At 38.1% G+C, this 22,389-nt stretch overlaps 2 protein-coding genes and 1 long non-coding RNA gene across 4 annotated transcripts in view; 1 reads left to right on the top strand and 2 right to left on the bottom strand.

The window, feature by feature from the left end:
- LOC143742263 (B-cell receptor CD22-like) overlaps nt 1–22,389 on the bottom strand; it is a 67,843-nt gene that overhangs the window by 37,114 nt on the left and 8,340 nt on the right. The window contains exons 6-8 of the mRNA XM_077235032.1: nt 21,800–22,066; nt 19,378–19,644; nt 16,830–17,096 (exon numbers count right to left, since the gene is read on the bottom strand). Of these exons, the coding sequence (XP_077091147.1) occupies nt 16,830–17,096; nt 19,378–19,644; nt 21,800–22,066 (801 nt within the window). The remainder of the gene's footprint in view (nt 1–16,829; nt 17,097–19,377; nt 19,645–21,799; nt 22,067–22,389) is intronic.
- LOC143742272 (uncharacterized) lies at nt 8,728–13,059 on the bottom strand. Its single transcript, XM_077235049.1, has 4 exons — nt 12,180–13,059; nt 10,509–10,596; nt 9,724–9,790; nt 8,728–9,637 (listed from the first exon to the last, which is right to left on the bottom strand). Exons 1-4 carry the CDS (start codon nt 12,349–12,351, stop codon nt 9,320–9,322), a joined length of 645 nt encoding a protein of 214 aa, XP_077091164.1. The 5' UTR covers nt 12,352–13,059; the 3' UTR covers nt 8,728–9,319.
- The window catches only part of LOC143742274 (uncharacterized), a 29,253-nt gene continuing 16,433 nt past the window's right edge, over nt 9,570–22,389 (top strand). Inside the window, exons 1-3 of one of the 2 annotated variants that reach the window (XR_013205417.1) lie at nt 9,570–9,704; nt 10,521–10,624; nt 12,738–12,800. This is a non-coding gene — a long non-coding RNA (uncharacterized LOC143742274). Of the gene's footprint in view, nt 9,705–10,467; nt 10,625–12,737; nt 12,801–22,389 lie in introns of those variants that run through there. The other variant, XR_013205416.1, reaches the window with a different exon arrangement.

The raw sequence follows: 22,389 nt of genomic DNA, 5'->3' as shown, positions 1-22,389 counted from the left end.
TTAGGATAATTCTAAAAGTTTGGTACTTTGAAAAATTCACGAGTTCACAGGAAAGCGTCTACCCAGGTCGCCATCTTGGCCCCTCAGCTACGAGAGAACATCAGTAGCGTGAGTCGCATTGGAGTGACGTCAACTCCTCTCTGCGATTGATTGGCTAGAGCCAATCTAAAACTAGTGGACCAATGGTGACGCTTAAAGGGTCACTCCACCCATTTGCATTAAGATTTCCATTGTTAGAAATCCAGTCATTCTATTGAATGGTCGTGCAACACTCTTTCATTTTCCCCTGAGATGAGAGAAATCCTCTATTTACCTTTTTCACTTCCTCCTACAATGACGCAAAAATCGTAATTTTACGTCATTGTAGGAGGAAGTGTAAAAGGGGGGGATTTCTGTGAAGACTACAAGCACTAGTTCCCACCCTTTCAAACCCGCCCATAGGGGGTTGGACCTAATGCGCTAACAGACCAATCAGATCAGTGCCAGTGCGTTTGATTTCACCGGGAGAAACTTTTTGAAAATATGGACGATGGTACTGAATACAAAGGCGGATGCATTATGGAGGATCTGGATTTTGATGAAGTTATGTTAGAAACGGATTTTCGTGGCTACCTTTATGAGCCACAGTATAGCGACGAGCAGCTGAGGGCTATGGACGAACCGGAGGCGGCTGAAGCTGCTGTCACCACAGCCGATGCAGACGATCTGCCTGCCGCGGACGAGGAGCCCGTAATGGCTCGAGCTGGGGCAGATTGGTGGTGCCTGTGCTCTCACTGTGCGCCAATGGACACAGAACAAGAGTCTGTCTGCTGCCGAGAATACCAGCGGTGCTACGGAATCGGAGGATGACACGGACGTGTGTGTTGTTGCTCACCCGAGTTTCGCACCCCATATGGATAGCGGCGTCCTGGAGACCTACTTTAGAATACCTAAGGTCAACTGGCAACGTCAGCCAAGGCCTACAGGGTCAAATGGTCGTCTTTCTGTAAAGTAAGTTTATTTTCATTTTGTTAACACGCTAACGTGGCAGGTTCATTGCGGAGCTGAGCGGAGCTGCGGAGCGGAGCTGCGGAGCTGAGCATTGCAATGCACTATGGGGACTAAAAAGTCATTTTCTGCCTTTTATCGGCCAAGAAGGTCCCAAATTAGAAATTTATGATACTATTCTACATATATGACCCACTTTCAATACATATTCATGTCTCCACCGGTGGAATGACCCTTTAAGCCCACCCTAATTTACATGAAACTCGAACTGCAACATTTGGAAGAGCAAGCGCAGAACATGGAAAGAAGAGCGAAGAGAAAAACAGCACAAGCGTGCCAAAAAATTAATTATGAGCAGAAAATGAAAGAGAGCGCAAAGTACAGAGTAATAAAACCAAGGAAAAGTAATTTTAAAGAAAACAAGAACATAAGTTTAAGTTTGTGAAAAATATTTTTTAATGTGTTTAAAGTTTTTTTTCATGCTTGTTATTTTTTGATTCATGCTTATTATATTTTGATCCGTGGCCTCAATACATTTGGCGGGATATTGATCCCATACCATTGGCAACCAGTAACATCATTGGACCCCATTAAAACACTGAGAAAAACAACAACACTGGAACATTTTCAAAATAAATTCTTTTATGTTCAACAGAAGATAGAAAGTCCTACAGGTTTGGAGTGATAGAATGGTAATTTGTTGGTGAAAAATTGCTCTAAAAATCCATTTGTGGTGTTTGAGTTATAAAGATTTGACTGTTTTGGTTCATTCTAAAGGCTTGTTCACACCAAGAACGATAACTATGAAATTATAACAATATTATCTTCCACAGTCACACCAACAAACAATATCGTTCAGTTAATTATAAGTGCGCTCTGTAGTTTTGTCGTCTATAGCTTTAAATGCTCGAGCTCTTTACAGCAGGATGGATTCTGATTGGCTGACCTTCAGAACAATTATTAAAAGTCATTTATCTAGTTAGTAGTTGGTACTATCACGTGACCTGTTGTCACGGTCACCTTCACTGCCATTCACAACTCCTCTCCCGTGGCCTATTGGGATAATAAAGTGTTCATCGAATGCGCACTTCAGAAGTAGTAGGTCAGCCCGGGTAACATTTGTTTTTAACTTCTTCCTTCTTCAGTGTAGAAAAACTCAGAAGCGAAAACCAGGAGACTTATTTAAGCAGGATTCTTTATTCGCTGTAGTCTGCTTCGTACCCAAATCAAATCAAGTCTAACTAAGGCAGTATACATTTAGTTCATATACACTTTCAGGGGGAGGAGTTACATAAAGGTGGAAACAAAAGCATGTAAATGAGGCATCTGGGTTAAGGAATGTGCCCTAGACTGAGAGTGTTACCAATCCTAATCCAATCAGCATAACAGTGTAATGTAAATATCCTAATCCAATCAGCCAGACTATTCACCGATACCTTCACATTATCTTAATGGCCAGGCAGTGCATAAAGACAAAAGGTGATAGTCTCAGTGCTCTGACCAATTTAACTTACAATAGAGAGCTGGACAGACAGGAACAGGCAGGTTTGTGACATCATTTACCTTAGATACAAAATTCACACTAATAAACTTTCTCAGTTTCTATGCTATTGTATTGGAAGCTCAATTATACATTTAAATAAAATTTGTAATCCTACCTTTCCCCCTTTGAGAGTTCTAAATAACTCTCACAAAATACAAATTTAAAGACTTAAAAGTTCATTCTTGTAACTTGTGATCGTTACTGGCACATAATGCGTGTTCTATGTTTGCTTTTCTGCAATTGCATGCTGACACAGAAACAAACATGCAAATTTAGGGTCCGTGAAGTTCTTAAGGGTAATAGTCTTTTCTGTTTGGAACTGTCATTTCTTTGTGAGGGGCGTGAGTCATTTGTTGAATGAAACACTTGATACTGTGGACGCATAGATAGTACGCTATTAGAAGAAATAACAGCAGAATTGCTATTTCCTTTATCCACAGCCAGGGTTTCCCAATCAAGTTTCCGAACCATGAAAAATTAACTTCAGTCATCTGGTGTAATTTTGCTGAAAGATCAAGAATGTCTTGTTGGATTTTGTTCAAGTTCTCTGTTGGATCCATTAACCCGGTGCAGCACTCAGGTCCGATGATGGTGCAGGCTCCTCCTTGCGTTGCTAGAATGTAATCCAAGGCCACTCTGTTCTGTAAGATCATTATCTTGTGCGAAGCGAGAGTGTCCGTGATGTTACCAAGGGCCAAAGCCGTATCATTGGCCAATTTCTGTACAGAATTCGATAAGCTTCTGACTTGATCAAGGGCTTGCATGACACCATAAGATGGTATTAATGCTCCAAGAGTTCTTGACCACCATGTTTGTGCACAAGTGAGTCCTGGAATGCAGCCATCTGCTTCGTTAGTGGTAGGAGCTGAATTTTGTAGCTGTGGGGAGCTTGGGGTGGAGAGATAGGGTGTGCCACCCAGGGGATTCCTGCTCCTACTGAAGGTGCGTGTGGCATGCAAACGTCCTTTCCAGCAAACAAGGCATTTCTTGACATATTCATTAGCTCTAAGAATATGTTGTTTCTGGAGTCCACACTTTGTGCGATGTCCATGATGCTTAGTAGAACGACAATCTTGATCATGTTGATGGATGATTGAAGGTTTCGTATGTGAGTCTCTGCGTTGTGTATTTTTTTCTTTTTTTCGTGATAGTTGGTTCGCCAGTGAGTCTAGTTGTTTTCTGGAGGTTGTGGCTTCATACGCATGTGAGGAGGTTGGTGCGTATGGGTCCCGGACTGTCATCAAGTGGTGTCTGCACAGAATAAGAAAGAAAAAAAACAAAAGACAGTAGAGCAGTATTTGTTCAAACACTAGGATTGTGAACTTTTTCTGAGTCTGCTAGACAGTGGAGCAGTATTTGTTCAAACACTAGGGTTGTAAACTTTTCTGAGTCTGCTATTGTTGATTTCCTCTTTCCCTATTTCTTAAACCTTTGACACCTAAGGAACAGTGAGGTAAGGATGGACTAGGATAGGGCCTATGAGGGAAGTCTTCACCCCAGGGTTAACCCCCGAAGCCTGTTGCGTTTCGGTTCTTCCCGGGGCTCCTCACTGGTTCCGTGTCCTAACCTATCCCTGTTGGTGGGGGAACAACTGTACCGCCTTTGTTAGGTTTTCACAGTAAGCAATCAGGGCATCTGAGGCAATGTGTACATCAGCATTTCTAAGATCAATCACACCTGGCATCTGCATGGGGCGTCCAGTAATAATCTCATGAGGGCTCAGTCCTACTGTTCTGTTAGGTGATGCTCTCATACTACACAGTACTGCTGGCAGTGCTTCGACCCATGGTACCCCTTCCTGATGCATTTTGCTTAGTCTGGTTTTGATTGTTCTGTTCGATCGTTCAACCTGTCCTGATGCTTGTGGCCTGTATGGGCAGTGAAGGTTCCACTTAATCTGCAACATTCTAGACACTTCCTTGACTATCTGTCCTGTGAAGTGTGTACCTTGATCTGAGTCAATCCAATCTGGTAATCCCCATCTGGGAATGAAATCAGTGACAAGACATTTAGCAGTATGTGCAGCTGTAGCACGCCCTGTTGGATAAGCTTCTACCCATCTTGAGAACTTGTCTATTACTACCAAAACATCAGTTTTTCCCTTACAACGAGGCAATGATATGTAATCAACTTGCAGGTGACGAAATGGTCCTGGTGGAGCTGGGGTATGTGCTGCTGGTGTAGTGGCTGCTGGTATATCATTATTTTTCTGACATGTAACACACCTCTTGGCTGTTTCTGTGGCTACATTTCTGAATTTTGGATTCCACCACTGATTTGAGAACCTGTGATTCATCGTTGCTGGACCACTGTGACCTAAACTGTGTATTTGTTGAGCCAAATATGGCAGCAGTGATTCGGGAGCGACATACTTTCCCCTTTTGGTCCAGCAACCAGATGAATCCACTGTGGCTCCTTTGTCTAACCATGTCCATGCTTCATACAGAGGAACGTCTTTGTACAGATCAATTATTGATTCAGGAGGCATAATTGTCTTCTGTGCTGCACTACCTGAACACACTTGTACAGTTGCATAGAAACAAGCCTGTTTAGCTGCCATATCAGCAAGAGCATTACCTTTAGCTTCCGTAGTATTAGTTGTGAGATGTGCTTTCACTTTGATCACTGCTAATTTCTTTGGAAGTTTCATGGAAAACATTAGATCTTTCACTAATTCAGCATGCTTAATGGGGGATCCAGCAGAAGTTAGAAACTGTCTGGTTTGCCAAATGACACCAAAATCATGAATTACCCCAAAAGCATATCTGGAATCTGTGTAGATATTAGCAACTGATCCTGAAGCTAGCGTGCATGCTCTTGTTAGGGCTACTAGTTCTGCAGCTTGAGCTGAAAAATGATCTAAGTCCTGAAGCTAACACTTCCGTGGTGGACGTTACTGCATAACCTGCTCGTCTGTTACCTTCAATTACTTGAGCTGAACCGTCAACAAACAACTCAAATTCTGAATTCTCTGTGGGAGTTTCTTTTACTTCACTCATAGGTGTATATGTAAGCGTAACACAATCGTGTGTCATTTCTCCTTCATTCTCTAACAAAACTTCAGTCATAGCAGACATCATACATGAGGACGGATTCGTGACAGGTGCACGCTGTAAGACAATATTCGGGGCTGTGAGAGTTGCTAACCAATTTCCCCAGCGAGAGGAAGTGACAGAAGTGACTTTTGCTTGATTCATTAATGCGGACACTGCGTGCGGACATCTTACGTTTACAGACTGTCCTAACACCATTCCTGATGAAGCCTGAAGCGCTAGATGCACTGCCTGTACTGCTCTGAGGCATGGGCCCATACCTTGAGCTACTATGTCAAGTTTACCAGAATAGTAATGAATTGGACGTAAACTGTCCCCATGATCTTGCATTAGACATGCAGTCATGAAGCTTAAATGTTCATGGACATAAAGCACAAATGGTCTATCAGTTTGGGCAATTCCTAATGCTGGTGCTTGACATAGTGCTCTCTTCAAATCATTGAACGCTTTGAGGTGACATTCTTCCATACAAACAGTATCAGAATCTTTACCATGGCCTTTCAACAAGTCATAGAGCGGCTGTGCAATTGAGGCATAGTAATGTCTAAACCTTTAGCCAATTTTGTAGGAATTATGGTAATTTCTGCACCTGTATCAAGCAAAAAATCAATTCCTTTCTCTTGTATGCTACCTTTCACAAAAATTCTTGTGTCATTATGATGTATTACAGGGGTAAGGTAGCTATTCACAGCCCCAACAATTAGTTTTTTTCCTGGTCTTTTTGTGCTCTTAGAAGAGCCTGAACTAGCTGTCCTAAAGTTTCAGTGGACACTTGCGGAACTATTTCAGGGTTGTATGCAGACTGAGAAGGAGCAGAATTATGCATAGCATTTCTTTTTGTATCTTGCATCTTCTTCCTACACTCTTTCTCCCAATGTCCTAATTTTCCACAGTAGTGGCATTGCCTTCTTTTTTAGACCACCTGTTTACTGGTGGCGTTGTGCTAAATGTAGCTGCTGCTGCTACTCTCACTTTGGCTTTAACATCAGCATCTCTTTCCCATGCTGCCAAACTGTCTAAGTTACTTCTGAGAGTTCTGTTAGACCAAGCTATATCTAGGAATGGCAAAGCTCTTCTGTATTCGGCTACAAGGCCATCTGACCAGATACGAATTAGTGGTCCTTTGTCATCGAGCACACTTTCAGAATCATCCACTATTCCACTGTAAGTTATGGCTGACTGACAAAACCGTTCAGTATATTCATTTACCGTTTCTTCTTTCTTTTGTACACAGCTTTAACTCTAGACCAGTCTATTTTGGGTCCTAAGATAGTCTTTAGGATTTTCAAAACACCTTCTCTCATATCGCCTCTACTGGCATGTTGTAGTTCAGAAGTCACTGCCGATTCAAAACTGTTGAATTCAGAATCAGTTAAAATTTGTGACATTAACTGTGTGACTTCTGTTAACGACATGTCATATAGACGAATTTTGCTGATCAATGCCCTTCTAAATTCAGAAAACTGTTTACGTGGTGAGGGTAAACTCTCAGAGAGTCGTTCTATATCCTTAGGTCCAAGGGCTTTTGCGACAGTTTGTATTCGGACTACAGAAGGGTGGGTAGAAACACTTTCATTTTCCTCAATTCCCTGTGATCTTTTTCTAGCTCCACACACATAAACTGAATTAACAGGCTTATCATTGACTGATTGGACGGCTACATCTGTTTCAAAGAACGTTCGTAAATCAGGGTAAATGTTATCAGGCTGACTTACTTCTTCCCCATCAGTTTTTTCTGCATCTTTGTTGCGGTTCAATTTCTTGGTTAAAGAGGAAACTTTAGCCCGGAGCTCATTAATCTGTTTCTCTAGCTCTGAGTTGCGTTTAGACTGTTCTGTAGCTAGTGCTAAACCAAATTCTCTATGAAAACATATTATGCCTTTCACATTGTTCTTGCGAATACTTGCTCCTAGTACTTTTTTACACTCATCTACTGACCAAGTTTTGTCTGGATGAATCTCATATTTCTGCGTTAGTTCTTTTCTAACTTTCTCAGTGACTATTAGGTTCATTTGTTCTCCTAACAGTGTTTTAAATTCACTATCTGACCACAAAGAAGTCGCAAGACCAAATTTTTCAGTTGTTGGAACCAGCCTAGCATTCGTTCTAACCATTTTGTGGATTTCTTTATCACACAATCAAAAACACTAAAACTTCTCTGATCAAAAGAGTCTACACTTATGTCACAGATCAAACTGTTGATAAACCTTCCTTGTTACCAACACATCACATTTAACTTCCCTGCCAGAAACAGTGGATGAAACACAAAATATTAGCACGTTACGCTAATCTTCCCTGAAAGAAACGGAAAGGATCTTTCACCTTCCTAACTTTTTAGAGGATAAAACAAAATTACTAGCATGTATTGCTAACTCTTCCCTGCCTGAAACAGAGGATCAAAATTTCCTCTCTAAAAGAAAAACTTTTAAAAGGGTAACCAAAATAAATAGCCTGTAAGACTACCTCTTCTCTGCTTGCACAGAGGCTAACAATATTTTAACTTGAATGCTAAAATCTTCCCTGTCTGCACAGAGGATACCAACAACTTCCCTGACTATTCAGAGGATCAAACTCTCTTCTCTAAAAGAAATTTTTTAGAGGGTAACACCACAAGGTAACAAACAACAAAACAAATAATTAGCAAAATAATACTAATCTTCCCTGCCTGACACAGAGGATATCTTTTTAACATGTGATGTTAAAAACGTCCCTGCCTGAACAGAGGATATATTTTCATCTTTAAAAGACAACTTTTAAAGGATAACTTTAGGTAATCAAACACTACAGCTGTCTGATAACTCTTTCTCTGACGCCACAGAGGATAATTTTTACTGGTTTTTCAACGGTTCTTTGAATGGAGTGAAACTCACCAAATTATTGTTGTATGGAAAAAATTCCGTCTGGAAACTCAGTCAGAGATCTTTGTTGAGCTTGGTTCTGGATCTCAGTTAGCTTTGTTGAGATCTTTGTTGAGATTCAGTTCTGGAACACAGTCAGCTTTGTTGAGATCTTTGAGCTTTGAAGTTTCAAAAGTTCATTCTTTGTTGAGTTTCAGTTTCTCCATCCGGGTCACAGGCACCATCTGTTGTAAACTTCATCCTTCTTCAGTGTAGAAAAACTCAGAAGCGAAAACCAGGAGACTTATTTAAGCAGGATTCTTTATTCGCTGTAGTCTGCTTCGTACCCAAATCAAACCAAGTCTAACTAAGGCAGTATACATTTAGTTCATATACCCTTTCAGGGGGAGGAGTTACATAAAGGTGGAAACAAAAGCATGTAAATGAGGCATCTGGGTTAAGGAATGTGCCCTAGACTGAGAGTGTTACCAATCCTAATCCAATCAGCATAACAGTGTAATGTAAATATCCTAATCCAATCAGCCAGACTCTTCACCAATACCTTCACATTATCTTAATGGCCAGGCAGTGCATAAAGACAAAAGGTGATAGTCTCAGTGCTCTGACCAATTTAACTTACAATAGAGAGCTGGACAGACAGGAACAGGCAGGTTTGTGACATCATTTACCTTAGATACAAAATTCACACTAATAAACTTTCTCAGTTTCTATGCTATTGTTTTGGAAGCTCAATTATACATTTAAATAAAATTTGTAATCCTACACATTCACCTACTGTTTTTTGAATACTATGTATTTGTGTTACACTACTTTTCGGCATTCTGTATAGCAGGGAAGTATTCAATTTTGGACACAGTGCAACTGTTTCTTTTCTGTCTTTAAACATCCAAGTGATGGGTCATGTTTTCATAAATCATGTCTTCTGATGACACATCCGTGATCTTCGCCCTACTATTTTGTGGGCTTTGGTCTATGTTGAGGTCTGTCGCAGATGCTGCGTCTCCTGCAGGATGATGACGGACCACAGCATATTCCTCGGTCAGCGTGGAGGCGCCCCTGATCTCTCCTGACGCCGGCTCTGCGTTCGTGAAGTCGATGGAGGAATAATGAAGAGATTCTGGTGCTCTTGGTGTAACAGCTGACAGGATGTCTTTATAATCGTAAGCACACTCGCTGTCACCATCGGAAGCCGTGGCCTGATGGAGCAGAAACACAACAGAATGAGCTGAATTTCCGTTTGTGATGTCTTTGAAAATGAATACTGTGAATGTGTTTAACTCACTGTTTGAGACAGAATGAGTCCAGATGTGTCGTCTTGTCTGGTCCCTGAAGGTTTGGGATAACTTCTTCTGAAAAATGTTTTAGGCCATCAAAATCGATATAATATGTCAATCAGAATCACAAATCCTCCTTGTGATGAGGCTAGTAAAGTAAAAGTCTCATCAAATCAATGTGTGATCAAACTGTTTATTTGGGTTTACACTGCAAAAAATTATGTTCTTCTGTATTTTGTCTTGTTTTCCAGTACAAATATTTAAACATTCTTAAATTAAGACACATTTGCTTGAGAAGCAAAATGGCATATAAAAGTCTTGTTTTCTGAAAAATCTATCAAAATTAAGATTGTTTAAATCAAGAAAAAATATCTGCCAATGGGTTTACAAAAAGTGTATTCCTCTTAACCCATTGGCATTTTTCTGAAACAAGACTTAATATCTGAAGTCATATTGCTTCTCAAGTAAAAGTATCTTGATTTAAGAACGTTTGGATATTTGTACTGGAAAACAAGACAAGCATATTTTGCTTTTATCCCAGTACAGTGAAACTTTTGAACACATTATACATTATAGCTGAAAAAATCTCTGTAATGTATATATGAACATCTGTAGTTTAGCCTCAGCTCATTTTGAAACTTTTGAACACATTATACATTATAGCTGAAAAAATCTCTGTAATGTATATATGAACATCTGTAGTTTAGCCTCAGCTCATTATTGGACCAGTTTTGTGATAATCATGTTTATTTTGTCTTTCCTCAAATGGCATTTGTCTGATGTAGCTACCCACCGTTCATTGCAGACTGCCACGATGCACAAGATCATCATCGCTGATGCGCCGACAGCAGCTCCGAGCAACACAGACGGGTGATGGAAACCTGGAAAACAGTGTTTTATTGCTCAGAGGTTGGTCTTTTAATAGCTCTTGACTCTTAATGGATATCTCACTGTCATTTAAGTGTCTCAAATGTTTCTCAGGAGGGATAAAAATGAATGTGAAGAGCAGCTCAGATCATTTGATCATAGATTCGATTCGAGTTCATACTGAGATCTCTGGTATTTGATTACAGACTTTAGTGTCTTGGCAAATATGAGCACATTTTTTTGGAGAAAAGTTTCCATTTGGTCTCCATTTGATCTTATTGCTGTCTAGGAGAAAGAATTTCTCTGTGGAAAAGTAGTACACTTCAGCATACTAAAAAATAGAAAAAATTCAATATTTAAGTGTGAACTGAAGATAATGTGTTCAGACACATAATTGCATGTTTTTTTATAATTATAGGTTACATTTATTTTAAATGCAATAAGCCAAATTTCTTTTTTTTTAAGTTTAAGACTAAAGTACATATTTTTATGCAATTTCTCAATTACTTCTATTGTCTTTAAAATATGTTTAAAGTGTACAGCCAAATACTGATAAGCATGTATGTAAACTAAAATAATCTTTAATGTCATTTCTATTGAAAATTGAGTAACTTTAACACTGTCCTTGTTACACATTACATGTAGCCTAGTTACTATTTAATATAATATAAATTATGGATAATTACATGCAGCTAACCCTAACCACACCCTAATCCTAAGTACATGTAGTTAATTATTATTACTCAGTTCTTAAATGTATAATTACACTATAACACGGACACGTTAAAATAAAGTGTAACCGAAAATTTTAGGTCATGCATATTTAAATATGTTTTTAATTAGTCTACACATTTGTAATGAAGCTTCTTTTAATATATTCACTTTCAATGTAATATTGAATAACACACTACAATTAAAATTATAATCGAGTACTTTGTGTGCTTTTAATATGTTAGTCAACACATCAAAATAAGTCTACTTCTTTAAAGCACAACAAAATGTATTTGAACAATAATTTAAAAAGTGCTTTAAAGTAAAACTTTTAATTTGGCAACATTACAAAGTGGACTTTTTAATACTGTAAGAAACAGTCATGAAAGTGTAATCTCTTTAAGTAAACTTGAACTACAAGTACAGATTTTTAATACACTTAAAAAAGAAACATTAAATGTGGTTATATATAGAACGATCACGATTAAAGATCACTTTATACCAAAAAGGTTCTAAGGAGAAATGTCTTAAATGATTGCGAAAATACATTCATGTTTAACGGGTCTTTCAGTTTTTCTACTGATTAAGTATAGGCTGTTTAAATAATAAAATGTCATTAAAATAAAAAATGAATCAAAACAAATGAATGACAACTAAATCCATTAAAAATCATCCTAAAAGATTCTATATATGAAGCACCTTACAGAAACTTTTCTTCTAAGAGTGTATACTTTTAAGATTTGAAGTACACTACAAGCTCACATTCAATGCAAATTAAGTGCACTTCTTTTTCAGAAGGGTTAAGATTTTCCAGAGATCTCATTTGTGATTATTCTTGTTGATCAGATAAAGCTGTTGCTGTGCGTGTCAGAGAAGCAGATCTCACGTGTCTCTGTCCCGTGTGTCCGTGCGATGGGATGAAACCGTTGGCTGGCGCTGGCGGTGCCGAGAGTGTTTGCACTGAAACACTGCAGGACGTCTGTGTCTGTGAGATGCTGATGGATGGTCAGGATGCTCTTCAAGCTTGTGCTTCCTAAAGTTTCATTCCTGATGAACATGTTTGTAGAGTTAGCAAGAACATTTCCAAATCCAAGCCACTCTAGTTTAGGCAAGGGATTCCCATGAGCCTCACAGACACACGTGATTACGCTGCTTTGGTTACAAGAGCTGGAGATTTTGGGCGCAACTGAAAGAGAGAATAAGATTATAAACTGTAGTTTCTGTGTAGGATCTGAGCAAAATAAAACAGCTTGAGGACCTGAATATCTCACTAGTGCTTTTCACACCGGAAATATAGTTAACTCTGGGTCTCACTAAAAACCGCGTTAACAGAATTCTTGGTTATCTCGCTTCACGATTTACATTGGGGTTAACATTTATTCCTGAGTATTTATAAACACATTCCTAAACCCTAAATGTTCTTATTTGTATATTTGCCATACAGCCACATTGCACATCCTCATCGACTGATCAAGTTTATACTGAATGGGCTTTTCGGACTATAAAGGTAAGAATGATATGTTGTTCTCTTCTTCACAGCAATTGTCACGTTTTCTGTCACCATTTGACAATTTCCCTTCAAACGCTAAACTACTGTTTATACAACGCCAATGACTGTTCAAAGCATGTGCTAATGAGCCATGCGATTGGCTGTTGGTTGCTAAGCGTCTAGCCGTAACATTCTAACACACATCATTTCACAATGCACTGGTTTCATTGCAATGTGGGATTAATAACACCAATAGCAGTGCTACTCCTGTTCCCGAGCAGGGTTTCATAACCCCGGGTAAAAAGCGGTGCTAACGGCACTTCTAAATTACAGTGTGAAACATTCCTTTATCTGGGGTTGAAAGTGGTGTTTAAAACGATGATTAAGTGTGAAAAAAGCGGTGCTAAACATGGCTTTACTGTGTAAAAAATGAATAAGATAATGACAAGAACTGAAGAAAACCACCATAACTGAGAGCTTATAGTGTGCTGAAGTAGAAAAGAGAAACAAGCAACAATTTCGAAGTTGCGGTTACTGTTAGTTCCTTTAATTCTGCAACTCGCCACTCTGGTGAAAATGCCATTATTGTGCTGACAAACTCTTTAAAGCAGCATTTACTCTGCCAGAGGCTTTGTCCCCAGTGGCTGGCGGTGAGGTCCATAATGGGCTTTCCACACCTCCTAGGAACGTTTGTGAATGATATTAACGGATATTATTCTATGTTGTAGACAGCAAATCATTTTTCTTGCTGGTAAAAACAGACATTTTGGAGCGAAAAGATTAAATATGAATGGAATCATACATAAAATGCTTACTTTTAAAGATAAACAAAATAGCGATTTCTCTTTGCTGTCACAGTCATTTATCTTTGGTTGTTCATTTTGTTCAGGCTCAGAGTCAGCACAGCGAGGACCACCATACATACACAGAGACATATGCTAAATTAGGGAAATTGCTGACCACTAAAATCATAACTAGCCCATCTTGCCACAGACAATCCACTACAGGATGTAGTCTTGCATCACTTGAGCTCACTGACTTCACTCGCTTTCATAATTGTCATGGCGCTGCTCTGAGTAAGGTCTGTTGGTTGTCACTCCCAAAAGTCGCTTTTCATTTTCATAAAGTTAAACGTATCTCAACTTTGTCGCGTCGCTGGACACGCTAAAGCTGCATGATTCTGGATGAATTGAGACGATTTTTTTTTTTGTTTAAAATGAATTGCTGTAGTGTAGTCTATAAATTTTTTTCAAGTCCGGTTGAATTAATGATTCAATGACTCACTCAAAGAATTAATTTGTTTCATTACTGGATGAATCAGCGTTTTTGAATCTCTTGAATTTATGATTTGTCACCTGTGTAACAATGTAATTGATACAATCTTCATTTGAAACATCAAGTTACTTTCACAAGGTGATTTACTGTATTTTGATCACTACCGCATACACCTGTGTTTATATCCAAACTATTAACTTGTATCCCAGTACTTATTATTTTAACACAGAAATAACAATACTGTGTGGTTGAAAAGACTGTTTGAAGCTGTTTCATACCTACACATGACTGCTCTCTCTGCCAACGCAGATCTGAATGTTCGTTGTGATCGTACTTGTCAAAGGTTTAATAGACATGTAGCTGAATCGCTCACATTTAGGAATAAGATCGCATGGGTGTTTGAATCAAGATCTTGATCTTTTAACAATTAATCGTGCAGCTGTAGGAAACACCTACATCCAGTTGCCAACAGCCACTGTCGCTCTTGTTGCTGGAAATCGGCAACTCTCTATTTCAAATTAATGGTATCATGTCGCTTTTGTGCATTCGTGTCACGGTCAGTGTGAATAGTGCTTTACCAAGTAGTATTCAATCGTAAAAAGTGTCAAAAATGAACATTCTGTCACTTATCAAACCTGTTTGACTTTCTTTCATGTGTGTAACACAAAAGTAGATATGTTGGGAAACAAACAACATTAGACCGCATTGACTTCCATTGTATATACAAAAAAAGAGTGAAAAGAGAAAAACACTGAGACAATATCTTTCTCAAAAAAGAATGTAAGTCATACAGGTTTTGGATGACAAATAATAAGTTACATTTTTGTGTAAACTATCCCTTTAATTCAAGCTGTAGCTGTAATACATGTAAGCAATTTACATGGTGCTCTGCTTTGAGTCTTTAATATTTGCATGTATTAGTATGTAAAGTGTGATTCTGGCAGTGGTGCCAGAATCACACTTTTTCTGGTGATTCTTTTTTTAACAACTTACACAGAAGTACAATTTTAGAGATGTGCAAATGTTTGTGCTGGTATAATGAACTTTTTTTATCCTCCATGTTCTGTACCGTGAAGTCTTATGTTACTCCTCTAATCATATTTTCCCATTATTTGACCAAACTGCAACTGAAATCTTTAAGGAATTTTAAAGAATTTGAGATGTCAGCTACCAGTAAATTATTTTGTCTCGTACCCTAATCACATTGCATTAGAATTATAAAAAGGGCTTCTTGCAATTTTACTGGCTTCAGTGCAGTTTCACAAAGGTTTCATATCAAAACCTCGCATTTCAAAACACTAACATAACTTGAACATGTTGCTCTGTAACATGAGCTTTTACTAAAGGGGAACCAAATCTCCTGCGGTGTTTTCTGTAAATGAAGAAAACGCCCATGCAAAAGTACTACAGTGTTACATGCATTTCACAGCATTTCTAGCATGAAACTGAACTGCAACCTACTGTATTGTTGATCACGGTCAGCCTGTCACACGTTTTTGTTTACGATGTCCAGTAAAGCCTTCATATAAGATATTGAAGCATATAGCACACTGTGTAGTGTAGTCTATATGCAGGGCCGGCCCGAGGCATAAGCGAACTAAGCGGCCCCTGGCCACCAGGGGGCCCCCCAATCGAGTTTAAAATATATATATACATTTTTAGATGACTTAAACTAGTGACATAAATGAATGAATGAATATGAATGAATGAATAATTCAAGACAAGAAAATTCTGATTCCATGATCAATATACCTGCCAACAACTGCTGCTGTGTCTGCCAGCGTTTAAATCATGCGCATAATCTAGACACCACGTGAGTGCATAGACTATTCATCCGCAACAGCACATAGTCACGGTATCGGTTTAAGTTGGAGAAAATAGCCGCAGGGGAACTTAACCTTCTAGGTGTAAGGGTTGCAGTTTGAATAAATAATAAACATAGCAGTTTGAACTCTTCTCCACTTTAAAAATAGATTGCATACACACATACAATGAGCGCAAGGACATCATTAACGGTATTATAGTAACAGACTTTGTTGGATTCTGTCATGTACAATCCAACAAAGTCTGTTACAATAATAATAATAAAAAAGATTTTGAGGACAGTTACACTGTATTGAGACAGTTGAGAAATAATAATATGTTTACATTTTTTGACAATAATTGTCATTGTTGAACCCTTGCTCTTATGTTTCTTGTTTCTCAGTTTTGTCATTAGTTTAGCAAATAATTTATTTTATATGTTTTGAGACAGTTTGTTTGAAGAAGTTTCAAAGAGTTTGGTAAAAGAGTAAAGTAAAAGTTGAAACTTTTTTAAGTAGGCATCTATTTTTTATTAAGTAATTATTTTGTATTAATACATAACCTCACTGTATTCATTTATAATGTATCATTATTGCGTGACATTTGTGTCAATAATCGTCAAGCACATGTGACTTCGCGTAGTGGGAGGGGGCCCCCAAATCAAATTCTGCTTAGGGCCCCCAAAAGGCTCGGACCGGCTCTGTCTATATGATAAAATGGTCTTTCACAACCCACGTAAAGTTGATAATTCTGCGAATAACTGCAATTGCAGATTTCGAGCAGAGATGGCGACAAATAGGAAGAACTACAAACTGCAGCTTTAAAATATATACATTAAAATTATATAATGTATGAAATATTTATTATAATTGTATTTTTATTTATCTATTTTTTAGCTTTTAAGTCTAAAATCTGAAGTCTAATGTACTAATGACTGTGAGTAAATTAGAAGAGACTCTTGATACTCACACTGGACGTCCAGCAGCACTGATGCGTTCTGAGCGCCGTGTTCGTTCTGAGCTGTACAGACGTATCGTCCGCTGTGTGTCGGGTCAGTGTTGCTGATGGTCAGGTTCTGTCCGCTCTGCACTGGTTTCAATGGTTCTTCAGTGTCTCTGTACCAGGTGTAGTTGAGCACCGGTGGGTTTGCATCACTGATGCAGCTCAGAGTCACAGAACGGCCCTCCAGAACAAAACCAGATGCATTTACATGCGCAGATGTGTTTTTAGGAGCATCTAATGGAGAAGAAAAACATTTAGGCCATCAATTTTTATTTGTAAAATCATTAGTGCTATGAAATAACATTAAAGGGATAGTTCACCATAAAATTAAAATTCTGTCAGTAATTACTCACCCTCATGTTGTTCAACCCCGTAAGACCTTCGTTCGTCTTTGGAACACAAATTAAGATATTTTTGATTAAATCTGAGAGCTGGATCACTCCTCCATAGGCTTCTTTAGGGATTGTAACTTGCCAGCCCCGAAAAGTTATTAAAGACATCGTTAAAATAGTCCAAGTGACTACAGTGGCTCAATCTTAAGTTTATCAAACGACGAAAATACTTTTTGTGCGCAAAAAATAAATAAATAACGACTTTATTTAAACTATTTGGTTCCTTCTCTGTGGGCCTCGAGTGAGTTCAATAGCGTAATCTTCTGTTGTACGTCACACGCATCACACACATGACCAGCGTCGGCCAATAGTGAGCTTACGTGTGACGTAGCTCTACGCAATGACACTATGTGAACTGACTAGAGGCCCACAGAGAAGGAAATGAATAGTTGACATAAAGTCGTTATTTTTGTTTTTTTTTGCGCACAAAAAGTATTCTCGTCGCTTGATAAACTTAAGATTGAGCCACTGTAGTCACTTGGACTATTTTAACGATGTCTTCAATAACTTTTCGGGGAACAAGTTTTAATACCTTAGAAGCCTATGGAGGAGTTATCCAGCTCTCAGATTTAATCAAAAATATCTTAATTCGTGTTTCGAAGATGAACAAAGGTCTTACGGGGTTGAACAACATGAGGGTGAGTAATTACTGACAGAATTTTCATGTTTGGGTTAACTATCCCTTTAATGTAAGAATGGGAAGTAATTAGTGACAAATAACAATGCTTTTTAAATCGTACACATTTTCTCATCCATGTAAAAAGGGTTCGCTGTCAGCAGGTTAAAGGGCAAAGTCATGTTTATTATATTTGCATTTAGTTCTTGTCGTTCACTGTACATTTAAAAGCCTAGTAAAGGTTGAAAAAACTGTTTAAGCGAATAAAATTTATAGTAACGGTTGATAATGCTACTCTGTGCAAAACAACTGACCTTAAATATTTGGAATTAAAGTAACAGTGAAGGTTTTATATATTATGTTTAATATTAATATATGTGTATATATATATATATATGTGTATATATATATATATATATATATATATATATATATATATATATTTATATATATAATAACATTATTTAATATTGTATTTTATGCATTTAATACTTTTATTGTTGACATTCACATTCAAATGTATGTATGTAAAAAAACTGTGATATAAAACCTTCATTGTATCTTTACTTTCAAATATTTAAAGTGAAGTTTTTATATTTAAAAAAAATATAAAATATTTTTTAAATAATATGTATAATTTATATTTTGTGTATTTATTTACACTATTCCTCTCTCTCTTTCTCTGCATATAAAATAATAATATGCAATATTTTATACTTCTAGTCAGTGGCGTAACAAATCAGTCCCAGGCCCATATGCAAAAAAATGTATATGAGCCCCCCTAACCCCGCCCTCCAAGTACATCGAAGAGACATTTATAGACCTTCACTGTAGCATAAAAAAAGACACTACCCAACAAAGACACTTTCCACAACCAGAACGGAACAACAAAAAAGTCTAACATAACCAAGGCTCAGTATTAAACTACTGAATTAAACTGAATTGAATGTCAGTATTAAACTACTGAATGCAAACGATCGTGACACAGCAGCCCAAAATGTAAAAGTACAATCCTACTCACTAATTTGAGGTTGGATTCTCCATGCCTTTCTTTCAGCAAATGAAAAAGATTATGTGACATTTGTGCTCCGCAATTGTTTTTTTTAGCTTCAGTTTTAAAAAATGAGAGCTCCGCTGAAGCAACAATAACCTCTCACACACTGTTTTCTTGTTTTAATTTGGCGCTATGCAGCATTTGCTTGTAGTGCAGCATCATTAAAAAATGACGGGGTAGTTCTCCGGCAGCCGTGGGGTGCAATAAAAACAAACATATGCACACAATAAATTACAGAGAAATGAGAAATTACTGCACATGACTGTTACGTTCCCTCGTCCTTTTGGGCGGCGGGCTCCCAAATGGCCCGGGCCCATTTGCACGTGCATACCCTGCATGCCCAGACACTACGCCACTGCTTCTAGTATATATGTGTGTATGTATAAAGTCTGAAATCTGAAGTCTAATGTACTAATGACTGTGAGTAAATTAGAAGAGACTCTTGATACTCACACTGGACGTCCAGCAGCACTGATGCGTTCTGAGTGCCGTGTTCGTTCTGAGCTGTACAGACGTATCGTCCGCTGTGTGTCGGGTCAGTGTTGCTGATGGTCAGGTTCTGTCCGCTCTGCACTGGTTTCAATGGTTCTTCAGTGTCTCTGTACCAGGTGTAGTTGAGCACCGGTGGGTTTGCATCACTGCTGCAGCTCATAGTCACTGAACGGCCCTCCAGAACAAAACCAGATGCATTTACATGCGCAGATGTGTTTTTAGGAGCATCTAATGGAGAAGAAAAACATTTAGGCCATCAATTTTTATTTGTAAAATCATTATTGATATGAAATAACATTAAAGGGATAGTTCAACCAAAAATTAAAGTTCTGTCAGTATTTACTCACCCTCATGTTGTTCAACCCCGTAAGACCTTCGTTCTTCTTCGGAACACGAATTAAGATATTTTTCATTTTTTTGGGAGCTGGATCACTCCTCTATAGGCTTCTTAAGGGATTGACACTTGTTCCCCGAAAAGTCATTAAAGACATCGTTAAAATAGTCCAAGTGACTACAGTGGCTCAATCTTAAGTTTATCAAGCGACGAGAATACTTTTTGTGAATTTTTTTTTAAAAAAAATAACGACTTTATTTCAACTATTCATTTCCTTCTCTGTGGGCCTCGAGTCAGTTCACTAGTGTAATAGCGTAATCTTCTGTTGTTGTACGTCACACTCATCACACACATGACCAGCGTCGGCCAATAGTGAGCCTACGTGTGACGTACAACACAGAAGCTTACGCTATTACACTACGTTAACTCACTCGAGGCCCACAGAGAAGGAAATGAATAGTTGACATAAAGTCGTTATTTTTGGGGTTTTTTGCGCACAAAAAGTATTCTCGTCGCTTGATAAACTTAAGATTGAGCCACTGTAGTCACTTGGACTATTTTAACAATGTCTTTAATAACTTTTCGGGTAACAAGTTTTAATACCTTAGAAGCCTATGGAGGAGTGATCCAGCTCTCAGATTTAATCAAAAATATCTTAATTCGTGTTCCGAAGATGAACAAAGGTCTTACGGGGTTGAACAACATGAGGGTGAGTAAATACTGACAGAACTTTCATTTTTGGGTTAACTATCCCTTTAATGTAAGAATGGGAAGTAATTAGTGACAAATAACAATGCTTTTTAAATCGTACACATTTTCTCATCCATGTAAAAAGGGTTCGCTGTCAGCAGGTTAAAGGAATACAAAGTCATGTTTATTATATTTGCATTTAGTTCTTGTCGTTCACTGTACATTTACAAGCCTAGTAAAGGTTAAAAAAACTGTTTAAGCGAATGTCGTTTATAGAATGGGATATTTGGAATTAAAGTAAGTAACAGTGAAGGGTTTATATATATATATATATATATATATATATATATATATATACACAACATTATTTAGTATTGTATTTTATGCATTAAATACTTTTATTGTTGACATTTACATTCAAATGTATTATCTATGTAAAAAAACTGATATAAAACCTTCACTGTATCTTTACTTTCAAATATTTAAAGTGAAGTTTTTATATTTAATATAATATGTATAATTAATATTTTCTGTATTTATTTACACTATTCCTCTCTCTCTTTCTCTGCAAATAAAATAAATTATATGCTATATTTTATACTTCTAGTCAGTGGCGTAACAAATCAGTCCCAGGCCCATATGCAAAAAAATGTATATGAGCCCCCCTAACCCCGCCCTCCAAGTACCTCGAAGAGACATTTATAGACCTTCACTGTAGCATAAAAAAGACACTACCCAACAACTTTTCACAACCAGAACGGAACAACAAAAAAGTCTAACATAACCAAGGCTCAGTCAGTGTCAATATTAAACTACTTTATGCAAACGATCGTGACACAGCAGCCCAAAATGTAAAAGCACAAACCTACTCACTAATTTTAGTTGGATTCTCCAGGCCTTTCTTTCAGCAAATGAAAAAGATTATGTGACATTTGTGCTCCGCAATTGTTTTTTATTAGCTTCAGTTTTAAAAAATGAGCACTCCGCTGAAGCAACAATAACCTCTCACACACTGTTTTCTTGTTTTAATTTGGCGCTATGCATCATTTGCTTGTAGTGCAGCATCATTACAAAATGACGGGGTAGTTCTCCGGCAGCCGTGGGGTGCAATAAAAAAAAAAACATGCACACAATAAATTACAGAGAAATGAGAAATTACTCCACATGACTGTTACGTTCCCTCGTCCTTTTGGGCGGCGGGCTCCCAAATGGCCCGGGCCCATTTGCACGTGCATACCCTGCATGCCCAGACACTACGCCACTGCTTCTAGTATATATGTGTGTATGTATAAAGTCTGAAATCTGAAGTCTAATGTACTAATGACTGTGAGTAAATTAGAAGAGACTCTTGATACTCACACTGGACGTCCAGCAGCACTGATGCGTTCTGAGTGCCGTGTTCGTTCTGAGCTGTACAGATGTATCGTCCGCTGTGTGTCGGGTCAGTGTTGCTGATGGTCAGGTTCTGTCCGCTCTGCACTGGTTTCAGTGGTTCTTCAGTGTCTCTGTACCAGGTGTAGTTGAGCACCGGTGGGTTTGCATCACTGATGCAGCTCATAGTCACTGAACGGCCCTCCAGAACAAAACCAGATGCATTTACATGCGCAGATGTGCTTTTAGGAGTATCTAATGGAGAAGAAAAACATTTAGGCCATCAATTTTTATTTGTAAAATCATTAGTGCTATGAAATAACATTAAAGGGATAGTTCACCCAAAAATGAAAGTTCTGTCAGTATTTACTCTCCCTCATGTTGTTCAACCCCGTAAAACCTTCGTTCATCTTCAGAACACGAATTAAGATATTTTTGATTAAATCTGAGAGCTGGATCACTCCTCCATAGGCTTCTTAAGGGATTGACACTTGTTCCCCGAAAAGTCATTAAAGACATCGTTAAAATAGTCCAAGTGACTACAGTGGCTCAATCCTAAGTTTATCAAACGACGAGAA

This window comes from Siphateles boraxobius, unplaced genomic scaffold (assembly GCF_051911475.1).
Source record: "Siphateles boraxobius isolate OS27281-9 unplaced genomic scaffold, OSU_SipBor_1 19, whole genome shotgun sequence".
NCBI lineage: Eukaryota > Metazoa > Chordata > Actinopteri > Cypriniformes > Leuciscidae > Siphateles > Siphateles boraxobius.
Note: the sequence above shows the minus strand (reverse complement) of the source record. Positions and strands in the feature narration are given on the sequence as shown.